This window comes from Heteronotia binoei, chromosome 5 (genome assembly GCF_032191835.1).
Source record: "Heteronotia binoei isolate CCM8104 ecotype False Entrance Well chromosome 5, APGP_CSIRO_Hbin_v1, whole genome shotgun sequence".
NCBI classification, from domain to species: domain Eukaryota; kingdom Metazoa; phylum Chordata; class Lepidosauria; order Squamata; family Gekkonidae; genus Heteronotia; species Heteronotia binoei.
In genome coordinates, this window is record NC_083227.1 from 8,181,709 (window position 1) to 8,202,527 (window position 20,819).

At 46.4% G+C, this 20,819-nt stretch overlaps 2 protein-coding genes across 2 annotated transcripts in view; both read right to left on the reverse strand.

Annotated features, from left to right (window-relative positions):
• Positions 1-1,342: 1,342 nt before the first annotated feature.
• On the reverse strand, positions 1,343-13,025 carry LOC132571625 (zinc finger protein with KRAB and SCAN domains 7-like). The gene is made up of 7 exons (XM_060238423.1): positions 12,981-13,025; positions 8,070-8,609; positions 7,722-7,836; positions 6,671-6,747; positions 6,332-6,458; positions 2,649-2,802; positions 1,343-2,102 (listed from the first exon to the last, which is right to left on the reverse strand). The coding sequence occupies exons 2-7, from the start codon at positions 8,361-8,363 to the stop codon at positions 1,343-1,345; spliced, it is 1,527 nt and encodes a 508-aa protein (XP_060094406.1). The 5' UTR covers positions 8,364-8,609; positions 12,981-13,025.
• LOC132571626 (zinc finger protein 14-like) overlaps positions 8,555-20,819 on the reverse strand; it is a 30,956-nt gene continuing 18,691 nt past the window's right edge. Inside the window, exon 8 of the mRNA XM_060238424.1 lies at positions 8,555-8,609. Within this exon, the coding sequence (XP_060094407.1) occupies positions 8,555-8,609 (55 nt within the window). The remainder of the gene's footprint in view (positions 8,610-20,819) is intronic.

Below are 20,819 nucleotides of genomic sequence, written 5' to 3' on the forward strand. Positions count from 1 at the left end.
TCCCAGAAGGTAGGACCAGAACCAATGGGTTGAAATTAAATCAAAAGAGTTTCCGGTTCAATATTAAGAAGAACTTCCTGACCGTTAGAACGATTCCTCAGCGGAATAGGCTTCCTCGGGAGGTAGTGGGTTCTCCTTCCTCGAAGGCTTTTAAACAGAGGCTAGGTGGCCATCTGACAGCAATGAAGATCCTGTGAATTTGGGGTAGGTATTTGTGGGTTTCCTGCAATGTGAAGGGGGTTGGACTAGATTACCCTGGAGGTCCCTTCCAACTCTATGATTCTGTGAACAACCATTTCCCGTTGGAACCCAAAGGATAAGGTTTCTTCTGTAGAGTCAAGCCTTTTAAAGCAGTTGGCACTTTTTCTGGATACACTGAAGTTCAAGCTCTGCTCATGACCCAAGTTCGATCCCAGCAGACGCTGGGTTTAGGTATCTGACTCAAGTCTTCCATCCTTCTGAGGTCAGTAAAATGAGTACCCAGCTTGCTGGGGATAAAGTGTAGACGACTGCGGAAGCCAATGGCAAACCACTCTAAAAAGTCTGTATAGAAAACATCATGTCTGACATCATCCCAGGAGTTGGTAACAACTTGATGCATGAACCTTTACTTGGATTACAGTCCTTTAAAGCAGCTGGGACCTTTTCAATACTATTTATGGTCTGTGCTTGTCTTTTAGGTGTGAAAAAGGGGGAAAGCTCTTTTTACAGGCTAAGCACTTACATGGACCCTCCTTGTGTGGGTTTCTTGATGCAGCAGAAGCCTACTGCTCTTTCAGAGCTCCCAACATTAAAATTGTGTCTTCCCTGCGTGGGTTCTCAGTTGCCATCGAAGAAGGCTTCTGCAACAGCATCTCTTTCCACAGTCTGAGAATTCAAAAGGTTTCTCCCCTATACGACCTCATATAAGCTTTTGAAAATTGTCACACTTTCAGAATCTCTTTTCAACATTTCCTCCCCATGTGTGGGATCATTGATTCAGCTGAAGAGTGCCACTCTAAATGAATCTTCTCTCACACTCCAAGCACTCAAAAGGTTTCTCCCCTTTGGATTCTCCAATGCAGTAATCTGTTCTTGCTTCTTCTGGAGCCTGTCCCATTGCCTGCTCCTCTTACCCTCATTGGGCTGCATGGGAGAACAACTGCCACTGCAGTAAAGGAGGTTGATGGGCCAACAGATCTTCAGGAAGTTCAGTATATGTGTGTGGGTGGCGGGGAGAGTGGTCTCATTCATTTGGATGGTGTCCCACCCTTAGGGCCATTTCCAAGTCCAAGTGTGGCGAGCCCTGGACAAACAGTGAAGATTCGAAAGGTTATCCCTTGTGTCTCTTTCCACAGTTTGCTCATTCGAAACGTTTCTCTCCTGTGTGGGTTCTCTGATGCCTTTGAAGACTGCCACGCCACATGAATCTCTTTCCACACTCTGAGCATGCAAAAGGCTTCTCCCCTGTGTGGGTTCTCTGATGCTCTTGAAGATTGCCACTCCGACTGAATCTCTTTCCACACTCAGAGCATTCAAAAGGCTTCTCCCCTGTGTGGGTTCTCTGATGCTCTTGAAGATTGCCACTCCAACTGAATCTCTTTCCACACACCAAGCATTCAAAAGGCTTCTCCCCTGTGTGTGTTCTCTGATGCCTTTGAAGACTGCCACTCATACTAAATCTCTTTCCACACTCCAAGCATTCATAAGACTTCTCCCCTGTGTGAGTTCTCTGATGATTTTGAAGAACGCCACTCGTACTAAATCTCATTCCACACTCCAAGCATTCAAAAGGCTTCTCCCCTGTGTGGGTTCTGTGATGCCTTTGAAAACTAACACTCCACATGAATCTCTTTCCACACTCTGAGCATTCGAAAGGCTTCTCCCCTGTGTGGGTTCTCTGATGCCTTTGAAGACTACCACTCCATATGAATCTCTTTCCACACTTCAAGCATTCAAAAGACTTCTCCCCTTTGTGGGTTCTCTGATGTTGTTGAAGATTGCTACTCTGAATGAATCTCTTTCCACACACTGAGCATTCAAAAGGCTTCTCCCCTGTGTGGGTTCTTTGGTGCAGCTGAAGACTGCCACTCCGACTGAATTTCTTTCCACACTCTGAGCATTCAAAAAGTTTTTTTCCTGTGTGTGTTCTCTGTTGACACTGAAGACTGCCACTCCACATGAATCTCTTTCCAGACTCTGAGCATTCAAAAGGCTTCTCTCCGGTGTGGGTTCTCTGATGTGTTTCAAGACTGTCACTCCGACTGAATCTCTTTCCACACTCTGAGCATTCAAAAGGCTTCTCCCCTGTGTGGGTTCTCTGATGATATTGAAGATGGCCACTCTGACTGAATCTCTTTCCACACTCTGAGCATTCAAAAGGCTTCTCCGCTGTGTGGGTTCTCTGATGCCTTTGAAGATTGCTACTCCACATGAATCTCTTTCCACACTCTGAGCACTCAAAAGGTTTCTCCCCTGTGTGGGCTTTCTGATGCTGTTGAATATTACTGTTGAGACTGAATTTATGTCCGGTCTCTGAGTATTCATGTTTCCCCTGTCTCTTTATTCGCTGATGCACAAGAAGCTGTGATCTATTTCTGAAATACTTTCTGCACTGAATGGATTTGCTTGCTTTCATTTTCCTGTGCTTTGGAAAATGTATATTCCACTGTCTTCCGTCATGCTTCTTTGCCATACAGCCACCTCTCTTTCTCTTCACTCTGATTTGATTCCTGACATTTTCGTTCAAGTCTTCATTTTTATCTTTATCCGGCATTTCCTGATGAAGTTTCTCACCCTCCTCATTCCTCTGATCATCCTTTGCTGGAATAAAGAGAGAGAAACTGTTAGCACTTGGGAAGGCTGGTAAGATCCAAAGGCATCTATGGGACTGCAGGAGGAAAAGACTGATGACCCTTTGGCTTCATCCAGCTGGACTGATCTTAGCACCCCTCCACTTTCCCCCAAGAATATCTGGTATTTAAGGATACCTCCCCCACCCATGAAGAACTTCAGCTGAACTCTTGCCCAGAAGGAGCTTCTGAGCCTCCAGATTAAGGCCTTTTTAATCTTCTTAATCTTGCCTTCTACCTACTTTTCTCAGCAAGAGATCAGTCCAAGATATGCACAGGAAACTTTGAGATGATTTACCTTGGCTAAAAGGGAGGCCGGGGGGGGGGGGGGGACTCCTTTGTGGCTTTGTGGGATCCCCGGAAAAGAGTTGCATATTCATCATCTGCAGAAGCTTACAGAGTCATTTATTTGACATAAGCCCGACAAGATCCTAATCTTCTTTGAGACTGCTAAACATCTGATGCTGTACAAGACCGATGTTGATCTGGATAACCTTAGAAAAAGGTACTGATTGCTATCTACCATTCCAGAACTAATTAAAAACAAATAAAATAATATTAGAAGGTGGGAAAGAGAAATTTAGAAAGCTTGGAAGAAGAAGAGGAGAAGGGGTGAATTTTGGACTTTGTAAAATTAAGGACAGTGTTAAAAAATTGGAAAGGAATTTATTGTTTTGTCTACCTGCGGTCGTGGAGTAAAAGCACCATCGTCAGATTTCTGCAGTTTCTACAGTCAACACAGGAAGTACGTCAAGTATCGCGAGATCTTTTTACCAGTGAGAACGAGATTTGGAGGCAAGCAAAGAAGGAAGTAAACTATCGAAGAAGAGGACCTACTCTAGGACTATTTTACCATAGAGAAATAGTGGCGGCCATTGCTGGGAGGCCAAATTTTAAAAATTAATATCTGAGCCTGGAAGGTCTGAGGACAGCGAAATTAGGCTCATTGGAAAGGGCAAGACCTAATCTATCAACCTGATAGTTGAAATTTAATGTGGTGATATCAAATTTTTCGCTGTTTTTTGGATGTCAGAGTCAAAGGTAACCTGTGCAAGGGCTGCTTCATTGGAGAAGATGCAAGATCGACTGGAAGCAATGGAAGCTAGGATGATGAAAGGGGTGGAGAAGATGATAAATGCTTGCAAAAAAGAACTTAAAAAGGACATTGAGGACTTTAAAAAAGAAATGGAAGAGCTCAGAAATGAGACGGTGGTGGTGCCAAAAAGAGTGCAGGAGATAGAAGGGAAAGTAAAACTGCATGATTCCACCTTAATAAAAATGCAAGAAAAAGTAACAATCCATGACTGTAAATTGATGGAGTCACAAATACGTCTGAGAGGAGTACCTGAAGAGGAAGAGACAGACTTAAAAGAACATATAATAAAAATAATTGCTGATTTTTGGGAGGAAGATCCTGAAGGGTCTAGAAATATGTATGACTGTATGTATAGAGCGAATTCATTATATGCAAAAAAAAAATAATTTACCAAGAGATGTGGTTATAAGATATATGACAAAAGAAATGGTGGGGGAAATCTTGAATAAAAATTTTGAACAGACATTGACAGTGGGAGGGAGCAGAGTAAGAATAATGAAAGAGTTGCCAAGACAAGTGATAAATGACAGGAAAACATATAAGAAACTAACAGAAAAACTATGTGACAATGGAACAAGGTATAGGGAGATTACAATATTACAAGTACAAATGAGACATTTGTTAAATAAGGAATTGGAATGGAATTTGAAAAAATTACAACAGAAACCTTTTGAGGGAGCAAATAAACCTGGAAAGTATTTGGCCTGGCAATTGAAGAAAAAGAGAGAAAATAAAATTATTAATAAAATTGTGGTTGATGGAAGAGAGATGGTAGATCAAGAAGGAATAAAGAGAGAATTTTTCAAGTACTATGCTAAATTATTTAAGGGTGTTAAAGTAAAGAAAGAAAGGATGGAAGTGTATTTGCAAAAGATTAAAATAGCACTCTTAACTGAATATATGAAAAAAAAATTGAATGATCCCATTGAAAAAATAGAAATTGAAGTAGCGATCAATGCAATGAAAATAGGAAAGGCACCTGGGCCAGATGGATATACGGCAAAATTTTTTAAAACTTTTAAAGAAAGAGAAAGGAAATAGGAAGGAAGGATGGATGGAAAAGGGAGGGAAGGAGTGAAAGAAAGGAGGGACAAAAGAAAGAAAGAAAGAAAGAAAGAAAGAAAGAAAGAAAGAAAGAAAGAAAGAAAGAAAGAAAGAAAGAAAGAAAGAAAGAAAGAAAGAAAGAAAGAAAGAAAGAAAGAAAAAAACGAAAAGAAAAATGGAAAGAAACCACCACGGCTGTTCCCTCCTCCACATTTCCAGCATTGAAATTGACATGAGGTGGGAAGGGAGGAGGAGGCGGGGGGCAATGTAGGTGTTTGCCTTGGGGGGGGGGGGAGGTGAGGCCGAATTTGCCACCCCGCCCTACTGGCGCCCTAGGCAACCGCCCAGTATGCCTAGTGCGGGAGCCAGCCCTGCGGATGCTGCTGACAGTCTCTGGAAAATTCCATCCAGCAGGACCTTTCATTGGGTCATTCATACCACCTGATCCTAGAGAGGCAGAAACTATAATATGGGCATGGATGAGAGGAAAGCCAGGCTAACTTTATGCTCCTGGGATGTTAGTACACCTGGATGTTTCCTTGCTGCATCACGATGAATACATCTCTCTGGAGTACATTAGGCTCCAGTTGCAATACTGATTTAGGTGCTTCCTATCTTAGAATAGTTAGCTTTTTTTGTTTGTTTTACTGTTGCTGAGCTGCAGAAACTGTGCTGTTTTGTGACATCTTATTTTTAAATCCTTAATATACTTTATTTTTAAAAGGGGTCTCTTTTACTTGTGTGAAGCCAATGAATCGGGTGTTGCTCAAGTACAAAGAGAAGTGACATCATTCCCAGACCACAGGCAGAGCAAATGTAATTCTATCCAGAGGGAAGGGTGTGTTATGAAGGCTAGAAACAGAGCAAGAAGGATCTGAACCCTCCCAGAGTTCTTCTGAGAGACTCTCACCCACTTTGTCTCAGGTCAACATACCGTCTCTGGCTTTGGGGATGGCCACAACACTGGCCTCAGTCGCCCATCTGCAAGAAGACCCACCTGGATACATGAAGTGGCCTTAGGCTGAATCAGACCCTTGGCCCACTGAAGTTCCAATTCTATGAACACGTGAAGTTTCCTTACACTGAATCAGACCCCTGGTCCCTTGGAGTCAGTATCATCCACGCAGTCCAGCATTGGCTCTCCAGGGTCTCAGGCAGAGTCTTTCATTTAACCTCCTACCTGATCCTTTTCATTGGAGATGTTGGGGAGTGAACCTGGGACCTTTTGCATGCAAAGGAGATGCTCTGCCAGGGAGCTGCAGCCCCGCCCCAAAATGATGCATTGCTATTCAATATCTGGATTCATTCCACCTCACAATGGCAGCAAGTTGCACCATTGGCACCTAGGAAAGATCCTTACCCAGAGAGGCCACGTTCCCATAGTTCTCCAGCATGACTTCCCTGTACAGAGCTCTTTGTCCCGGATCCAGCAGGGCCCACTCTGCCTCCGTGAAAGAGACAGACACCTCCTCCAAGGAAAAGGGACCCTGAAAGAAAAAGAAGATTCCCTCCTCTTCAGAGATCTCACACTGGAAGGGATTCGTCTGGGAAGGTACAGAAAATAAGGCTTGGGATGGGTAAATGCAACAGCATTCAAAGGATCTCTCTCACGGACCCCTTGTAGAAACTGAAGGAGCAAAAGCTCCCCTGAGAAAGGAGGAGGGACCCAGATTGTGCTCCCCCTACTCATCTCTCCTACCTGGATGGGAAGTGCAGCAACTGTTCCCACACCTTGGAAAAGACAACGGCTCAACAGCATCTCTTCACTGCCTGTTCCTGAGACAAGGGAGGGTGTTTGCTTGTTTGTTTCCTGCTTCACACACACACTATTCTCAGGGTTGTGAAACCTTCTGCTATGTAGACTCGACTCATTTTTAAAATACTTTATACTACATTCTGGGAGAGGCAGAAGAGAAGCACCAGGGACCTACGAGCCTTAGGAATTATAAATCCTGCCAATGGATTTCAGACTTCTGTCAGAGTTGTGTTTGCTCTACAAGGAGGGAAATGAGCAGTGGAAATGCAATAGCATGAGATAGCACCATCCTGTTGGACCAGACATGACTAGAACAATTCTGGGGACTGGAGGGTCATAGGAATGAGCTTTCAGAGTATCTCTGGGGCATGCTGAATTGGATATGTTTTATTTATTGTTACCGTAACGTTTTAATGTTGTAAGCCGCTCTGAGCCCGCTTTGCAGGATAAGGCGGGGTATAAATTGCAAATTAAATTTAAACTAAAACAAACCAGGTTTTCAGCCTGACACAACCTCAACATGACATCACATCTGACCCATGTCCCACCCCAAGACCCTCTCCAGTGCCTACAAGTGCTGGGCCAGAGCCTTTCATCCGTACTCCACCCCCTGTAACCCACAGCAGCCCCCCAGATGATCCTTCAAGCACAAGCACTGAAGACAGATTTCCCTATGATTATTGGCCCCCAGGGAGTGGTTTCAGAGATCTGCTTCCCCAGAAGGTGGAGGTTCCATTTTGAGGTTTGCCTGCCTTACCCTTCCCAGGGAATCTGAGACCTTTTAAGGAAGGGAGGTGAGAGATGAATTTTTAAAGTTATGGGATAAATGGTCCACCAGAAGTTTGTCTGATCTTTTAGAGACATCACAGTGTGTGGATATTGAGTGCCACCAATTAACTTTGTGTTGCCGATAGAAATATGCATTCCCCCCCCCCCCCGACCTGACCTCTCTACCCATCACATTCACAGGCTCCCAGGCACAAGGAGTCCTTACCACAGGAGAGGGCATCTTGGGTACGCTCCACCGCCTGCCCCCTCTGCCCCTGCTCCAAGGAAGCTCCTTCTGCCTCAGGGATTGCAGTTTCCATCTCCAGAGGTGGTCCCTGCATCTGAAACAGCAGCAAGGGGAAACGGTAAGAGATGGAGTAGAAAAGAGATCAAGGAAGGGATCCTGCCCCACTCCCAGCCTCTGCACCCTCCTATCAGCAGATTTGTGAATTATCTGCAGGGGTCAGAAATTCTCTAGCAGAAGAAGCTCTGGGCAATTATCTGGCAAGGAAACTTTAAGATAAGGTCAGATATTGTTGCTTGAATTAGACACACCTGGAGGGAATCCCCTCACCTGTTCTGCCTGCCTCCTCTCCTCTGCCTGACACAGGAGGAAACCTTCGGCCAGGGCCACTGCCTGAGAACTGGTCTCCGGCCCACATCCCCTGACCCAGCCCTGCATTTCCTGGGGCGGGAGAGTCAGGAACTGCTCCAGGATCACCAGGTCCAGGATCTGCTTCTTGGTGTGCCTCTCTGGCTTCAGCCAGTGGCTGCAAAGTCCATGGAGCTGGCTGCAAACCTCTCGGGGCTTATCTGCCTCATGGTAGCAGAACTGTTGGAAGCATCCACAATGTCCATCTGAAGTCATGGTGTCCTTAGCCAAGATTTCTGGCACAGCCCTTTCCCAGAATTCAACATCACTTCCAGGCGGTTTTTTTCTTCACAAGTTCTTTTAAATGGCTTTCTGTCTTCAGTTGAATTTCAGGGCCCCCAAAACAACCCTCTTCAGATCCTTCTAGCAGTTGATCACCAACAGCCCCTCGCTCAGCTCAGCTCAGCTCAGCTCTCCTCTGCAAACCATCCTCCTCTTATTCCAGCACTCGGAGATGAGATCCTGGAAAACAAATGGGACATCGTGAGCAACCCCTCCCACAGCAGGGATTACCCCCAAATAGCTCCCCATTCACTGAGGGATTACCCCTCATAGCTCCCCAGAGCCAGTGCGTGCAATAGTGACTGTGACCTTGACTAAGGAAGATAGACATGCCTCTCTATGCAAAGTTATTCCCATCTTAAGCCTGAGAGAGCCAGTTTGGTGTAGTGGTTAAGAGCACAGACTCTGGTCTGGGAGAACTGGGTTTGATTCCTCACTCCTCCACATGCAGCTGCAGGGTGACCTTGGGTCAGTCACAAGTTCTCTCAAAAAAATTAGCAAAGATGAACAACAAGATGCCAGATAGGTGTTGGAAATGTAAAAAGCACGAAGGCTCTTTCTACCATATATGGTGGACTTGTGAAAGGGCTAAAATGTTTTGGCAGATGATTCAGCAAGAGATTTCTAAGATTTTGGGATATGAATTCAACAAAGTGGCAGAGATTTTTCTGCTGGGATTACAAATGGAAAAATTTCCAAAAGAAGATAGAACTTTAATATGGTACTTGCTCTCAGCTGCTAGGACATTGTATGCGCAGCTGTGGAAGCAAGAAAAAATACCAGAGAAATGGGATTGGATTACAAAAGTTATGTCATGGAGTGAAATGGACAAATTAACAAGAAAACTAAGAGACTATGATTTGGAACTTTTTAAGTTGGAGTGGAAGAAATTCAGAAGATACGTAGAAAAAGAGTGGAAAATAAAAGGACATTGGACAATCTTTGATGATTAAGATTTTTAAAATAAGAATATAACTTTTGGGTTCTTTTGTTTTTTCTTAATAGTTAAGGGTACCTTTAATACTTGTTTTTTTTTTAAGAAACACTGGCGGGGGTCAAGTAACGGAGGGAGGGGTGGGGGGAAAGTAAGATATGGGGTAGAAAGATCTTTCTTTTACTTTAAGCTTTTATAAGTTGTAGATATAGTTCTGCTACCATATGTTACTAATAAAATTGTTTATACACACAAGTTCTCTCAGAGCTGGTCTTTCAACAGCAGTTCTCAGAGTGCTCTCTCAGCCACACCTGCCTCACAGAGTGTCTGTTCTGGGGAGAGGAAGGGAAGGAGATTGCAAACCGCTCTGAGACTGCAAGTGAAGGGAGTCCAATCTCTTATTATTATTTATGTAGACTGGGATTCCTTTTCCCTCCATATTAATTCAAAATATGACCATCCCTTTGCACATCCAGGAACACAAACACAAAAATGCACTGGAAAGATATGCACGCCTTTTAACCACTGCTATGTTTGGAAAGATTCGTTGCTCATTTTACATGGCGGGGGTATTACTAGGGCGGGGGTGTTGAACATACAGTTCAGGGGCTGCTTCAGGCCCCCGGAGGGCTCCTATCAGGCCCCTGAGCAACTGCCTGTCATCGGCTTCCTTTTCCCTCTCTCTTGCTTCCTTCTGCATCACAGCTTGCTTTGCAAGGCTTGCTCAATTGCACAGAAGCTATAGAGCAAAACCTCTATTTTCTCCATTGGCTGAGGCTCCTCCCTTGGGGAGGAAGGGGGAGGAAAAGCTTGCTTTGACAGGCTCTGTCAATTGCACAACAGAGCTACTGAGCCGAGCATCTCTTCCTCTGTTGGCTGAGGCTCCCCCCCCCCCGCCAAAGTCCCCTGGGAAAGAAAGGAAAGAGCCAGAGTTTGCTTTGCCCAGTTCCTTGGATCTCATGGGAGAAATACAAAGAAAGCATCTTTAAGACCAATGAGTGTTAACATTTTAAGCATGTTTTAAGTTTTTTAAACTGATTTTAATGTTTTTTAATGTTTTAATTATGTAAATTGTTATTGTATTTAAAATTTGAATTTCATTGTTAGAACTTTTGTGTTGTGAGCTGCCCTGAGCCCGCTTCGGTGGGGTAGGGCAGGATATAAATCAAATCAAATCAAATCAAAATAAATAAATAAATAAAATATATATATTTGTGTTTGCCTGCATTCTTTATAAAATTTATACCAACAAGGTCTCGTTTATGTCAGATCCGGCCTTCATAACAATTGAGTTCGACACCCCTGTTCTAGGGTTTGTTGGTTTATTCAAGCAAGTTGTATTCTGTTTTGAAATCAAGCAGGAAGGAGAAGGTGAATTGTAACATACTTGTGGAGAAAACTATTTTGGACGCTCCCCTCCATTTGCTGAAGTAGGAAAATGAATTTCTCAGAGCCTTGGGAACAGTCCAAGGGTGCCGTCTGGGAGGCTCCTGGGGTGTGCTAAGATTTGGCTTTCAGCTGGGAGGTTAAGAACCACCACCCAGGCTAGTCCCTGACCAGAGACCCCAGGCAGGAGGAAGGGAGGTTCTCGACCCACAGGATCTCTGCTAGGCTGGCCAACCTCCAGGTAGGGCCTGGAGATCTCTCAGAATTACAATTTATCTCCAGGCTACAGAGGTCTGCAGAGGGGTTGGGGTGCTTTAGAGGGGGGTGTTCAAACTCATTTGTTATGAGGGCTGGATCTGACATAAATGTTAGTCTTCAGACTATTTGCCTACATCTGCTGGAGCCCTCTGAGGTCGTGAGGATTTTTTGGTTACATCTTGTTTGTGGACAGTAAATGGACTGAGGACCATGTTTCTGCCTGAGCACACTGGGAAACCTTTGTAAATCTCAAGATAGCGTGGTTGTGATTCTAAGTACCGTATGTACATATGAGTATTTGGATACAATTATGATGATAAGAAGATTATTATTATTAGGTTGATTTTTCTATGTTTTTGTGCCTAGTCACAGTTTCTTGGTCATTCCATTCAGCTTTTGGGGCTGTGACTCCTTCTTGCATTCCTCACCCTGAAAGAAGGACTATTTTCCAGAGTCCAGACTATTTGGACGAAATCCTAAGCCAAGGCCTTGAACACCTTTGTGGGGCTACTAAGTGTCTCACTGGTGCCCTGCTAGAGAAGGGGGGGTGTTGATATTTGTGCCAGCCAATCAGCATGAAATGATTCATCACATTTGATCCCATCTGGGACTCTTTTCTGGTCCTCCTGACCCCCAAAAGATGGGTGAACCCTCCTCTCCTGGGACCATGCCCTGGCGTTTCTCCCTGTTGTGCTGCCTGCGGGGGTCTGTACCTCTCTCACCTGGCAAAAGGATGCCCTTCCTCCCACCCAAACCCCAATGCAAGAGGGACAGTTTGGCATTGTGTCACATTTGCCTCTGCCAAGTGAGCTGCGGACTGATGTGTGCCCACGTTGCAGAGCACTGCTGCAGGTGTGCTTACATGCCATGGTCCTCACAGTGATGTGTGCCTGTGTGCCATCGTTCCTCCGGGCCCTGAGTACGATATCAGGAGGGTGACCACTTCAGCATGGTCCACCCCTTTCTGCCTGACAGGGGAGATGCCTAATGCTCTGACTGGTGGGTGTTGGTGGTGCTTCCATGAGCACCTGTAGGGTTGCTAGGTGCTCTCCACCTTGGCAACAGAGGTATTTAAAATGTTCCTCTCCTCTGTTGGGCAGCTTCAGCCCCACACTGAGGCCACATCAGGGGCTTAGGAGGGGGCTGCAGCCGATTCCAGCGCAGGCTGGACTTCCCTTCTCCCAGCCTGCACCCCTTTCTTAATTCACCCCACTCCTCAAAAGGCCTGCTTGGGTTGTTGGTTTGCAGAATGAAAAGGACCAGCAAGAGAATGTCAGTTTCATATAGTTAACTTTTCTTACATTGAAAGACACTGATTATTTCTGCTCCCCAGCAAACTATGATGACATAGCAGAGCAAAACCCGTGCCTCACCGAGTTACCAACCTCTAGGCGGCTGAAGCCAAAACAATCAACTACCCTGAAGAAATAACCAACAAAGTTTCCTACAGTGGGACAGAAATTCCTGAGGAATTGATCCCCGCCATCCCATGCTGAAATTGACATATGAAATTGAGCAGTCTTTTTTGCAAGCTTTTCATTCAAGACATCCAGGATCAGCCCAAGCACTTTCTGCCTGCTTTTGTTGAGAGGTTGAGAAGATGCTTGCACTTTAAGAGATATTGAGGGCACTTTATATTCTGAACTGTGCAACAGATAGATGCATGAAAGAGATGGGAACTGATGGATTGATTACTGAACTTAAGAAATAATATTTGGATCTGTAGTAAATGTTGCTAGTTATGTATTCACAGTAGTAGATTATGGTGGCTTTAGCTGTTTCCGTGAATTTCTCCGTTGGTGACCTCCAGGTGGGGCCTGAAGTTCTCCCAGAATTAGAACCCACCTCCAAGGGACAGAGATCAGTTCCCTGGGAGAAAATGGCTACACGAGAGGGAGCTAGCAGACCCTGGCTTGCAATTATCCCCGCCTCCCTCCCAAGATCTAAACGCTTCTCTCCCCCATAAGACTTACTTCCAAGGAGACCTCCCGGGATCCGGCTGCTGCAAGGCTTTCCCCTCCTCCCGCAGCTTCTCTGCACCCCTCCCAGTCCTCCTTCGCCCTGCAAATGCAAACCCCTCCCCTTCTCTGGGAAAAGCCCCTCCCTCTCCTTGCTCGGCCTCTCTAGCAAGCAGCTGGGCGGTTTTAACCCTCTCTGTGCTGCAGAGGAAGGAGAAAGGCATCCTGGAGGAGCTTCTTCTAGGCTGCCATCAGCCATGCCTTGTGCTGCTCCATGGGACTGCTCGGGAGTAACTTTGCTGCAGGGGGTTGCGCTCCTCCCGGGGCTGCTCAGAGAAAGAAGGCTGCAGCTGGGCCCCCCCTCCTGAGTCCTCCCCCTCCTGGAATAAGGACCCTCAAACTCAATGGCGGGGGGGGGGGAGAAAAGGGGGCGGCTTAGTGATGACGGCACCAGGCTCTTCCTGGAATAGACCATTTGGCATTTCTGTTGCCCCCCTGGAGAGAAAACCTCTGTGGGTCTCCTGGCCTTTCATTGCAAGTCCAGGGAAATGTTGAAAGCCACTGTGGAGTCAGGCAGGCGAGGGTGCACAGCTGGTGGGGGGTAGCCAGGGGGCTGAAGAGGAAGGACCCCCGCCTTGGATTATCCCTGCCAAGGGACCCCAGGCTGGAGGAAGGGGGGTTCTCCTCCCGCAGGGTCTCTGCTGGGCTGGCCAACCTCCCAGTGGGGCCTGGAGGTCTCTCCAGATTACAATTCATCCCCAAACTACAAAGTGCAGATCCTCTGGAGAAGATGGCTACCTTGGGGGGGGGGGGGGCAGTATACCTCCTGGAGAACCCTGCCGTCCTCGGAAATTCCCCAATTCAGATTTAGCCATTTCTACGCCCATCTTCCAGGAGCTCCATCCAAGTCCCTTCTCCTGTCTGCCACCCACCCACCCTGCAAGGCAGACCAGTCCCAGAGGGAAGGCTGGGCCAGTCAAGTTCAAATTCAGATCTTCCTCCAGGCAGTTGGCAAACCTGAACTATTCTTTTCCCCCCCTCTGCAGCGGTTACCAACTCCAGGTTGGGGAACGCCTGGAGTCTATGGGGGGGAGGGGGTGTTGCAGACGGGATGGGATCAATTGGGGTTTGATGCCATAGAGTCCCCCCCCCTTCTCTGCAGTCGCCCTTTCCCCCCAGGGGGGCTGATCTCTGTGGTCTCTGGAGATCAACATTGTTATTCCAGAAGATCTCCAGGCCCTCCCTGGAAGTTGCAAACCAAACGGGAGGAACACAGTAAGGCTGAGACACTGGAGAGACCTGTGTTCAGGTAATATCTTAATAATCAGTTAGTGACACTCAACATTCATGAACATTTGGAGAGTTCCACAAGCTTAAAGCAGAAAAACTAATTTGCTTACTAATCAGTCCTCAAAATATAAAGACAGTTCAAAGCACTAAGCATGTATTCGCATAGAATCGTGTAAATGCTTACAAAAACAGCAAAGATAAGATCAAACAATGAGAGATGCATGAGTCACCAAGAGAGTCCTCCATTTACTGGGATTTTTCATCCTTGGTGGAGTCTCATGGTGACTCATGCATCTTGCGTTGTTTAATCTTATCTTTGCTATGTTTTTGTGTTTATGCGAGTCTGTGAATACGTGCTTAGTGCTTTGAACTTTCCGAATGTTCATAAATGTTGAGTGTTACTAACTGATTATTACTATATTCACGGAATGGGGGTCTCTCCAGTGTCTCCTCCCTAGAAGTCAGCAATCCCATCCCAGTTGAGGCACAAATCCCATGGCAGCCCCCCTCCCCAATCCCCACCCCCTCCCCCACCTTCCCAGGTCTCCGGCAAGGCCCTGCCAGAAGCACAACCCCAGTGGGGCCCAAAAGGAAACCAGCACCAGCAAAAGGGGGGGTGAACTGGACTCTCCCCCCCCCCAGCTAGGCTGGACTTCCCTTGATTTGGCAAAAATTGCCCCATGTTGAATTAAGAGCTGTTGGGTATGTTGCTTTTAAAATAAACTCTCTTTGAGAAATAGCTGGAATGGATTTTATAGTCACCGTTTGCACATTAAATAGAGTGATCCGTTTGCCATCTTCTGCCCAGAGCTTTCGGCAGCCCCTGTCAGAATTTTAAAGCTACCAGCTAGAAAGATGTTTGGTTCAATGCACCAAAGCTGACCCGTCTGAGCATTCAAAAGGCTTCTCCCCGTGTGGATTCTCTGGTGCGTTCGAAGAGTGAAACTAAATGTGAATCTCTTTCCACACTGAACATTCAAAAAGCTTCTCCCCTTTGTGGATTCTCTGGTGCCATTTAAGATTACCACTCGGCCTGAATCTCTTTCCGCATTCTAAGCATTCAAAAGGTTTCTGCTCCGTATGGCCTGTTTGGTGCTTTTTAAGAGTGCCACTCTGACTAAATCTCTTTCCACACTCTGAGCATTCAAAAGGTTTCTCCCCTGTGTGGGTTCTCCGATGATATTGAAGACCGCCACTCGTAATAAATCTCTTTCCGCACTCTGAGCATTCAAAAGGTTTCTGCCCCATGTGGGTTCTTTGGTGCTGTTGAAGAGTAGCACTATGAATGAATCTCTTTCCACACTCTGAGCACTCAAAGGTTTCTCTCCCGTGTGGATTCTCCGACAATATTGAAGACTGCCATTCATACTGAATCTCTTCCCACACTCTGGGCATTTAAAAAGTTTCTCCCTTCTGTTGGTTCTCTGATGCTGTTGAAGATTTCCACTTTTTCCAGATTGAAAAGAAACTCTCTTTGGGAAATAGCTGGAATGGATTTTATAGTCACCGTTTGCACATTAAATAGAGTGATGTCATCTTCTGTCCAGAGCTATTGGCAGCCCATGTCAGAATTTTTGGTTCAATGCACCAAAGCTGACCCGTCTTTTCCCCAGTCTGGGCTTCCTGCATGCAGCCTCCTTTGGACCACACCTGCTGTGCAGATAAGGGATGCGTCCCAGCAGAGGCTATGCCCAGGGACCAGGTGGTTTGACAGAAAGGGCAGAAGCAGGTAGACAGCACAGTATGCAATCACTCTAAAGCATCAATAGCATGCTTATTAGAAGTATGTGACTTTTAAACCCAAGCAAGTCACTGTTGAATGAGCGGGATAATAGGACACAGCTGCAATCCTATTCTAATTCAGCACAGGGCAAGGAGACCTACTAGTCCAGCTCTCAGCCATCCTACAGCACTGCAGAAATATCTGGAACATGTTTTTAAAAATTGTGGGGGGAGGGGGGCACAAGCAGGTAGCCTCGCCCAGTGCCCCAGATACTCTGGCCCTGGCTGCACACAGAGGGGGAGAGGGGAATCAAACCCAGTTCTCCCACAGTGCTCTCTTCTTGGGCTCCCTAGATAAAACTCTTCTTCCTGGTCATGCCAGGGATTTGAGGGCTGGAGCTTTCTCCTTCCATGCCTTCTAGCCCCTGCTACGGCCGGGGCTGCGCGGACTGCACTGGCTACCAATTATCTACCGAGTCCAGTACAAAGTGTTGGTTATCACCTTTAAAGCCCTATATGGCCGAGGACCAGCCTACCTAAGGGACCGTCTCTCCCCATATGAACCCCAGAGGGCACTGAGGTCAGTGGGTAAAAACAAAATGACCATCCCTGGGCCGAGAGAGGTCAAACTCCAACATACTAGAGTACGGGCCTTTTCAGCGGCTGCACCGGCATTGTGGAACCAGCTTCCGGAGGAGGTGCGGGCCCTGCGGGACCTCGGCCAGTTCCGCAGGGCCTGCAAGACCGCCCTTTTTAGGCAAGCCTATAATGACACTGACTGCTGAGTTGCCTGGTGTAAGAACCGCCATCCATAAGACTACCTAAACTGGCAGAACCAGCGCCATAACAGCTCTACCGCTGCCAGATATACTCATATATATTTAGTCCAATGAAAATCATGTATTTTAACTTAACTGACTGGTTTTTATGTTTAATTTTAATTGTTAAATTTGGAGTTTTATTATTTATGTTAATGTGTAAGTTGTTGTTAGCCGCCCTGAGCCGCCTAGGCGGGGAGGGCGGGATAGAAATAAAAGTTATTATTATTATTATTATTGCTAGAAATACCCGAATCGTCCCCCACAGTAACCTCCATTTCAGCAGTACCCCTTGATGTTCTTGCCTTCTTCCCTGCCTTTTCCATACTGACTCTCCAAAATAATAACCTCGCTCCCTGAGCCAGAGAGTGCATTGTTCATAGACTGAGTTGTGGACAGAGGCCTCAATCCCCTTAACCTGCCACGCTGTCAAGGAGCCCAAGCCAGGGCTCTCTGCGTCTCCAAGGCCAGAGGTTCACAACAAAGCAGATCTCAGCAAAATAGAGAAGGTTTATTAAATCCTTAAAGAACAATCTTGATATGAGGCAAAACAATCTCTGTAGTCTAGCAGCATAAAAGAGGAAATCTAACTTTTCTATCTAATACATTGGCATATGGTGTTAGATGGCAGAATCTTAAAAGTCTCACAGCCTCAGAGTGGAGACCTAAACGTTTCCTAGGTAGCTCTTCATTGCAATGTGACCTTAGCATAGTCCGGGCCTCAGTCCAGCAAAATCATGAAGCTAGCATGGCTTCTCTCTGGTCTCTAGATCTAGGCTATCAGCCCATAGGACAGAATGGACTGCATTATGTCCTACAAGCCCATAGGACAGAATGGAGTCCATTTCATCCTATGGGCCCAGGGGATGCAAGGGAGTCCATTCTGTCCTATGGGCTGATAGGATAGACTAGAGCCCACTGTGTGCTACAGACCCATAGGACAGAATAGAGTCCACTCCATCACATGAGCCAACTGTAGCCTAATTTGAAAAGCAAGAGTGAAGAGTATTTGCAGTTGGAAAAGGGGCTTCATTCATTTTATAGTATCCGTCTGTTTATCTGCTGCTGTTGAACTGGCCCCTCCCTGCTGCGAATAAAGATTCCTTTTGTGTCAGGTGATGAGAAGTCGGTGCTGCTGTTTGCCTCATAAACATCTCTCAGTTTTGGGTTTGGTTCACAGATGATTGCTGTGGACGGTCAAACCTTCTCCCTCATGGAGTTTGTAGCTTTTCACCGGCTCCTGCAACCCCCCACTCCTTGGCACTGTTTGTTTGGGGGAGGGGGGAACGGACTGTCCTGAGCTTCTTGCAATGGGCCCTGAGGAGAAGCTATAGTGATCAGGAAGCCCCCAGGAGAACCTGTCAGCAGGGAACTGTCTCCCTCAAGAGATCCGTGGCCATCTGGTTGGACTCTCACCTGACGGGGCTGGCAGTGGGCGAGAGGCAGCAGAATCAGCCAATGGCATGCCAGAGACAGAGTGCGAGCCAATCTTGCATAGCCCACATCCAACCAATGAAAATCCACAGATTTGCTACTATGGTAGCACCGAACGATGCACAGGATGGAGAGAGTTGACAAAGAGAACTGTCTCCCTCTCTCCAATGACTAGATCTTGAAAGCATCCAAGGAAGCTGACAGCAATAGGTTCATGAGGGGCAGGATTAAATAGTTCCGTACAGAATGAGTGATTAAAATGCAACATTACCTGCCAAAAGAGGTAGTGATGGCCAGAGGCACAGACAGCTTTCAAAGGGGATGACATGGATTCCTGAAGGAAAGGTCTCATAATGGCTACTAGACAGTGTGAATATAGTGAACTTCCATGTTCAGACACAGTCAACCTTTGACTCCTGGCAGGCCGTATCAAGGGAAGACCCCAGAAGGAGTCATTCAACAGTGAGATGATTGCTGTGGATGGTCAACCCTTCTCCCTCGCAGAGTATGTAGTTTTTGACCGGCTACTGCAACCCCCACGCCCCCGCTCCTTGGCTCTCCATCCCCGCACAAAGGGACCCTAAGCTGACCCTCCACACACCATTCCATGGGGAAATGGTCAAGGCTCTCCCCTGTAGCTCAAGGCACCTTACAATAACAAACATCTCCTGTTGGAACCCAAAACACAATAGCAGACTTCATATCTCCCTCCCTCACTCCCTGAAGAGATACCTGGAATTGAAGCCCCCATAAAAGCCCTGGCAAACCAGCACACCTTGAGGCCCCTCTTGAGGATCTTGGAGGGGGGCTCCACCCCCACCTCTTCCAGGAGCCCCGTCCACAGAGGAAGAGCCATGATGGAAAAGGCCCAGGACCTGAGAAGTGGCAGACTGGCTGTGTGTGCCAAAATATCAGCATTTTGGTTCTTGTGAGAAGGCTTCCGGGCCCTTCTATGACCCTGGGGTGCTGATTCAGCTATCCAAATGTAAAGGGACTGTCACATTTGATGACCCCCTTCTCCAAACCATGCGACTCCGGGGTGAGTGAACCATGTCCTCGGAGCTCACTTCCAGGAAGTTGTGTGGCTTGGAGAAGGAAGGGAGTTAGAGGGACAGTCCCTTCAAGGGCCTTCTCCACCCCCCTTCACTGAGAAAAATGGAGGAAGAGGGCACCTTCTCCTTTAGGTCCCATAGAATGGATCCCCCTGGTCCAATCTTTTGTAAATTTAGGGCGGGAGGGTTGAGAAGAGGCACAATCTGCAGCAGAGCAAATTTGGTGCCAGTACCTTAAAAACCAGCGCCTCCCTCAGAGCGCGAGATAGCCCTGGATCAATTCTGCATCGTATCCGAAGGGGCCCGTTGAATTTACTGAGTTCTTGGGTTAGGGAACACAACCTGTTTCTTTCAGCCCAAATTAATCCTACTGCCAGAATGCTTTCAGCTTCAAAGTGGGAATACCCCCAAAAATCTCACGACAGGCTGAACTAGGGGGTGGGGATTGGGGTTGAGAAATGCCTCTCTAGAACTCTAAAAATGTTTGTGAATTAAGGTTGCTGGCTGGTTGCACTATATTTACTCCAGCAGCAGAGAGGCTGTAGATGCCTGGTACCCTCAAATTGTCTATGCCTTCATAGGCTCTGGGAAAGGAGCTGTTTTTGCCAGATTTGAAGATGTCAGAGATAGATTGGCAGATACCCTGAAGTAGCAGTTTTCACAGAGGAGGGGAACCACTAAAAATAGCCTCCCTACTTGGTGTAACCACATTCACAGCCTTTCAGAACCAACAACACCAGGTGCTTTGAAGGAACCTTAGAAACAGCTTTAAGAAAGTTTCACCCTTTTATGGATTCTCTGAGGAACACGAGAGCTAGATTTGTGCCCCAGGCTCTTCCCACATGCAGAGCATTGAGAAGATGCCTATCTTGGGTGGACTCTTTGATTCTAGAAGAGAGATTAGTTGATTTCAGACTGGGAGATCCCATTTCCCAATCTTGTTTTCTTCCCTGGGATCTTTTTTGGATTTTGAACATGGCTAATGCTTTTTCCAGTTGGAGCACATATAACATTTATTGGTCATGCAGATTACAATAAGATCTTTATAAATGATTTGGATGAAGAAACAGAGGGAATGCTTATTAAATTTCCTGATGATACTAAAGTGGGAGGGGTTGCAAATACAGTAGAAGACAGAAACAGGATGCAGGATGACCTTGACAGGCTGGAAAACTAGGCTAAAACCAATAAAATAAATTTCAACACGAATAAACGTAAAGTTCTGCATTTCGGTAGGAAAAATCCCATGCATAGTTATAGGATGGGGGAGACTTGTCTTAGCAGTAGTATGTGCAAAAAGGATCTAGGGGTCTTAGTGGATCATACAGTGAACATGAGTAAACAGTGTGATGCAGTGGCTAAAAAGGCAAATGCAATTTTGGACTGTATCAACAGAAATATAGTGTCCAGATCACGTGATGTGATAGTATCACTTTACTTTGCTCTGGTAAGACCTCACCTGTAGTATTGTGTATGGTTTTGGGCACCACATTTTAAGGAGGATACAGACAAACTGGAACGGGTCCAGAGGAGGGCAA

Bases quoted from the DNA above. Each gene is read 5' to 3' on its own strand.
- LOC132571625 (XM_060238423.1), bottom strand. From the start codon at position 8,363: ATGACTTCAGATGGACATTGTGGATGCTTCCAACAGTTCTGCTACCAT. The intron at 7,837-8,069 runs GTGAGGGGATTC...CTGCTGTTTCAG, and splicing joins AGAGGAGGCAGGCAGAACAG to ATGCAGGGACCACCTCTGGA. The intron at 2,803-6,331 runs GTAAGGATCTTT...TCTTTATTCCAG, and splicing joins TGGGAACGTGGCCTCTCTGG to CAAAGGATGATCAGAGGAAT.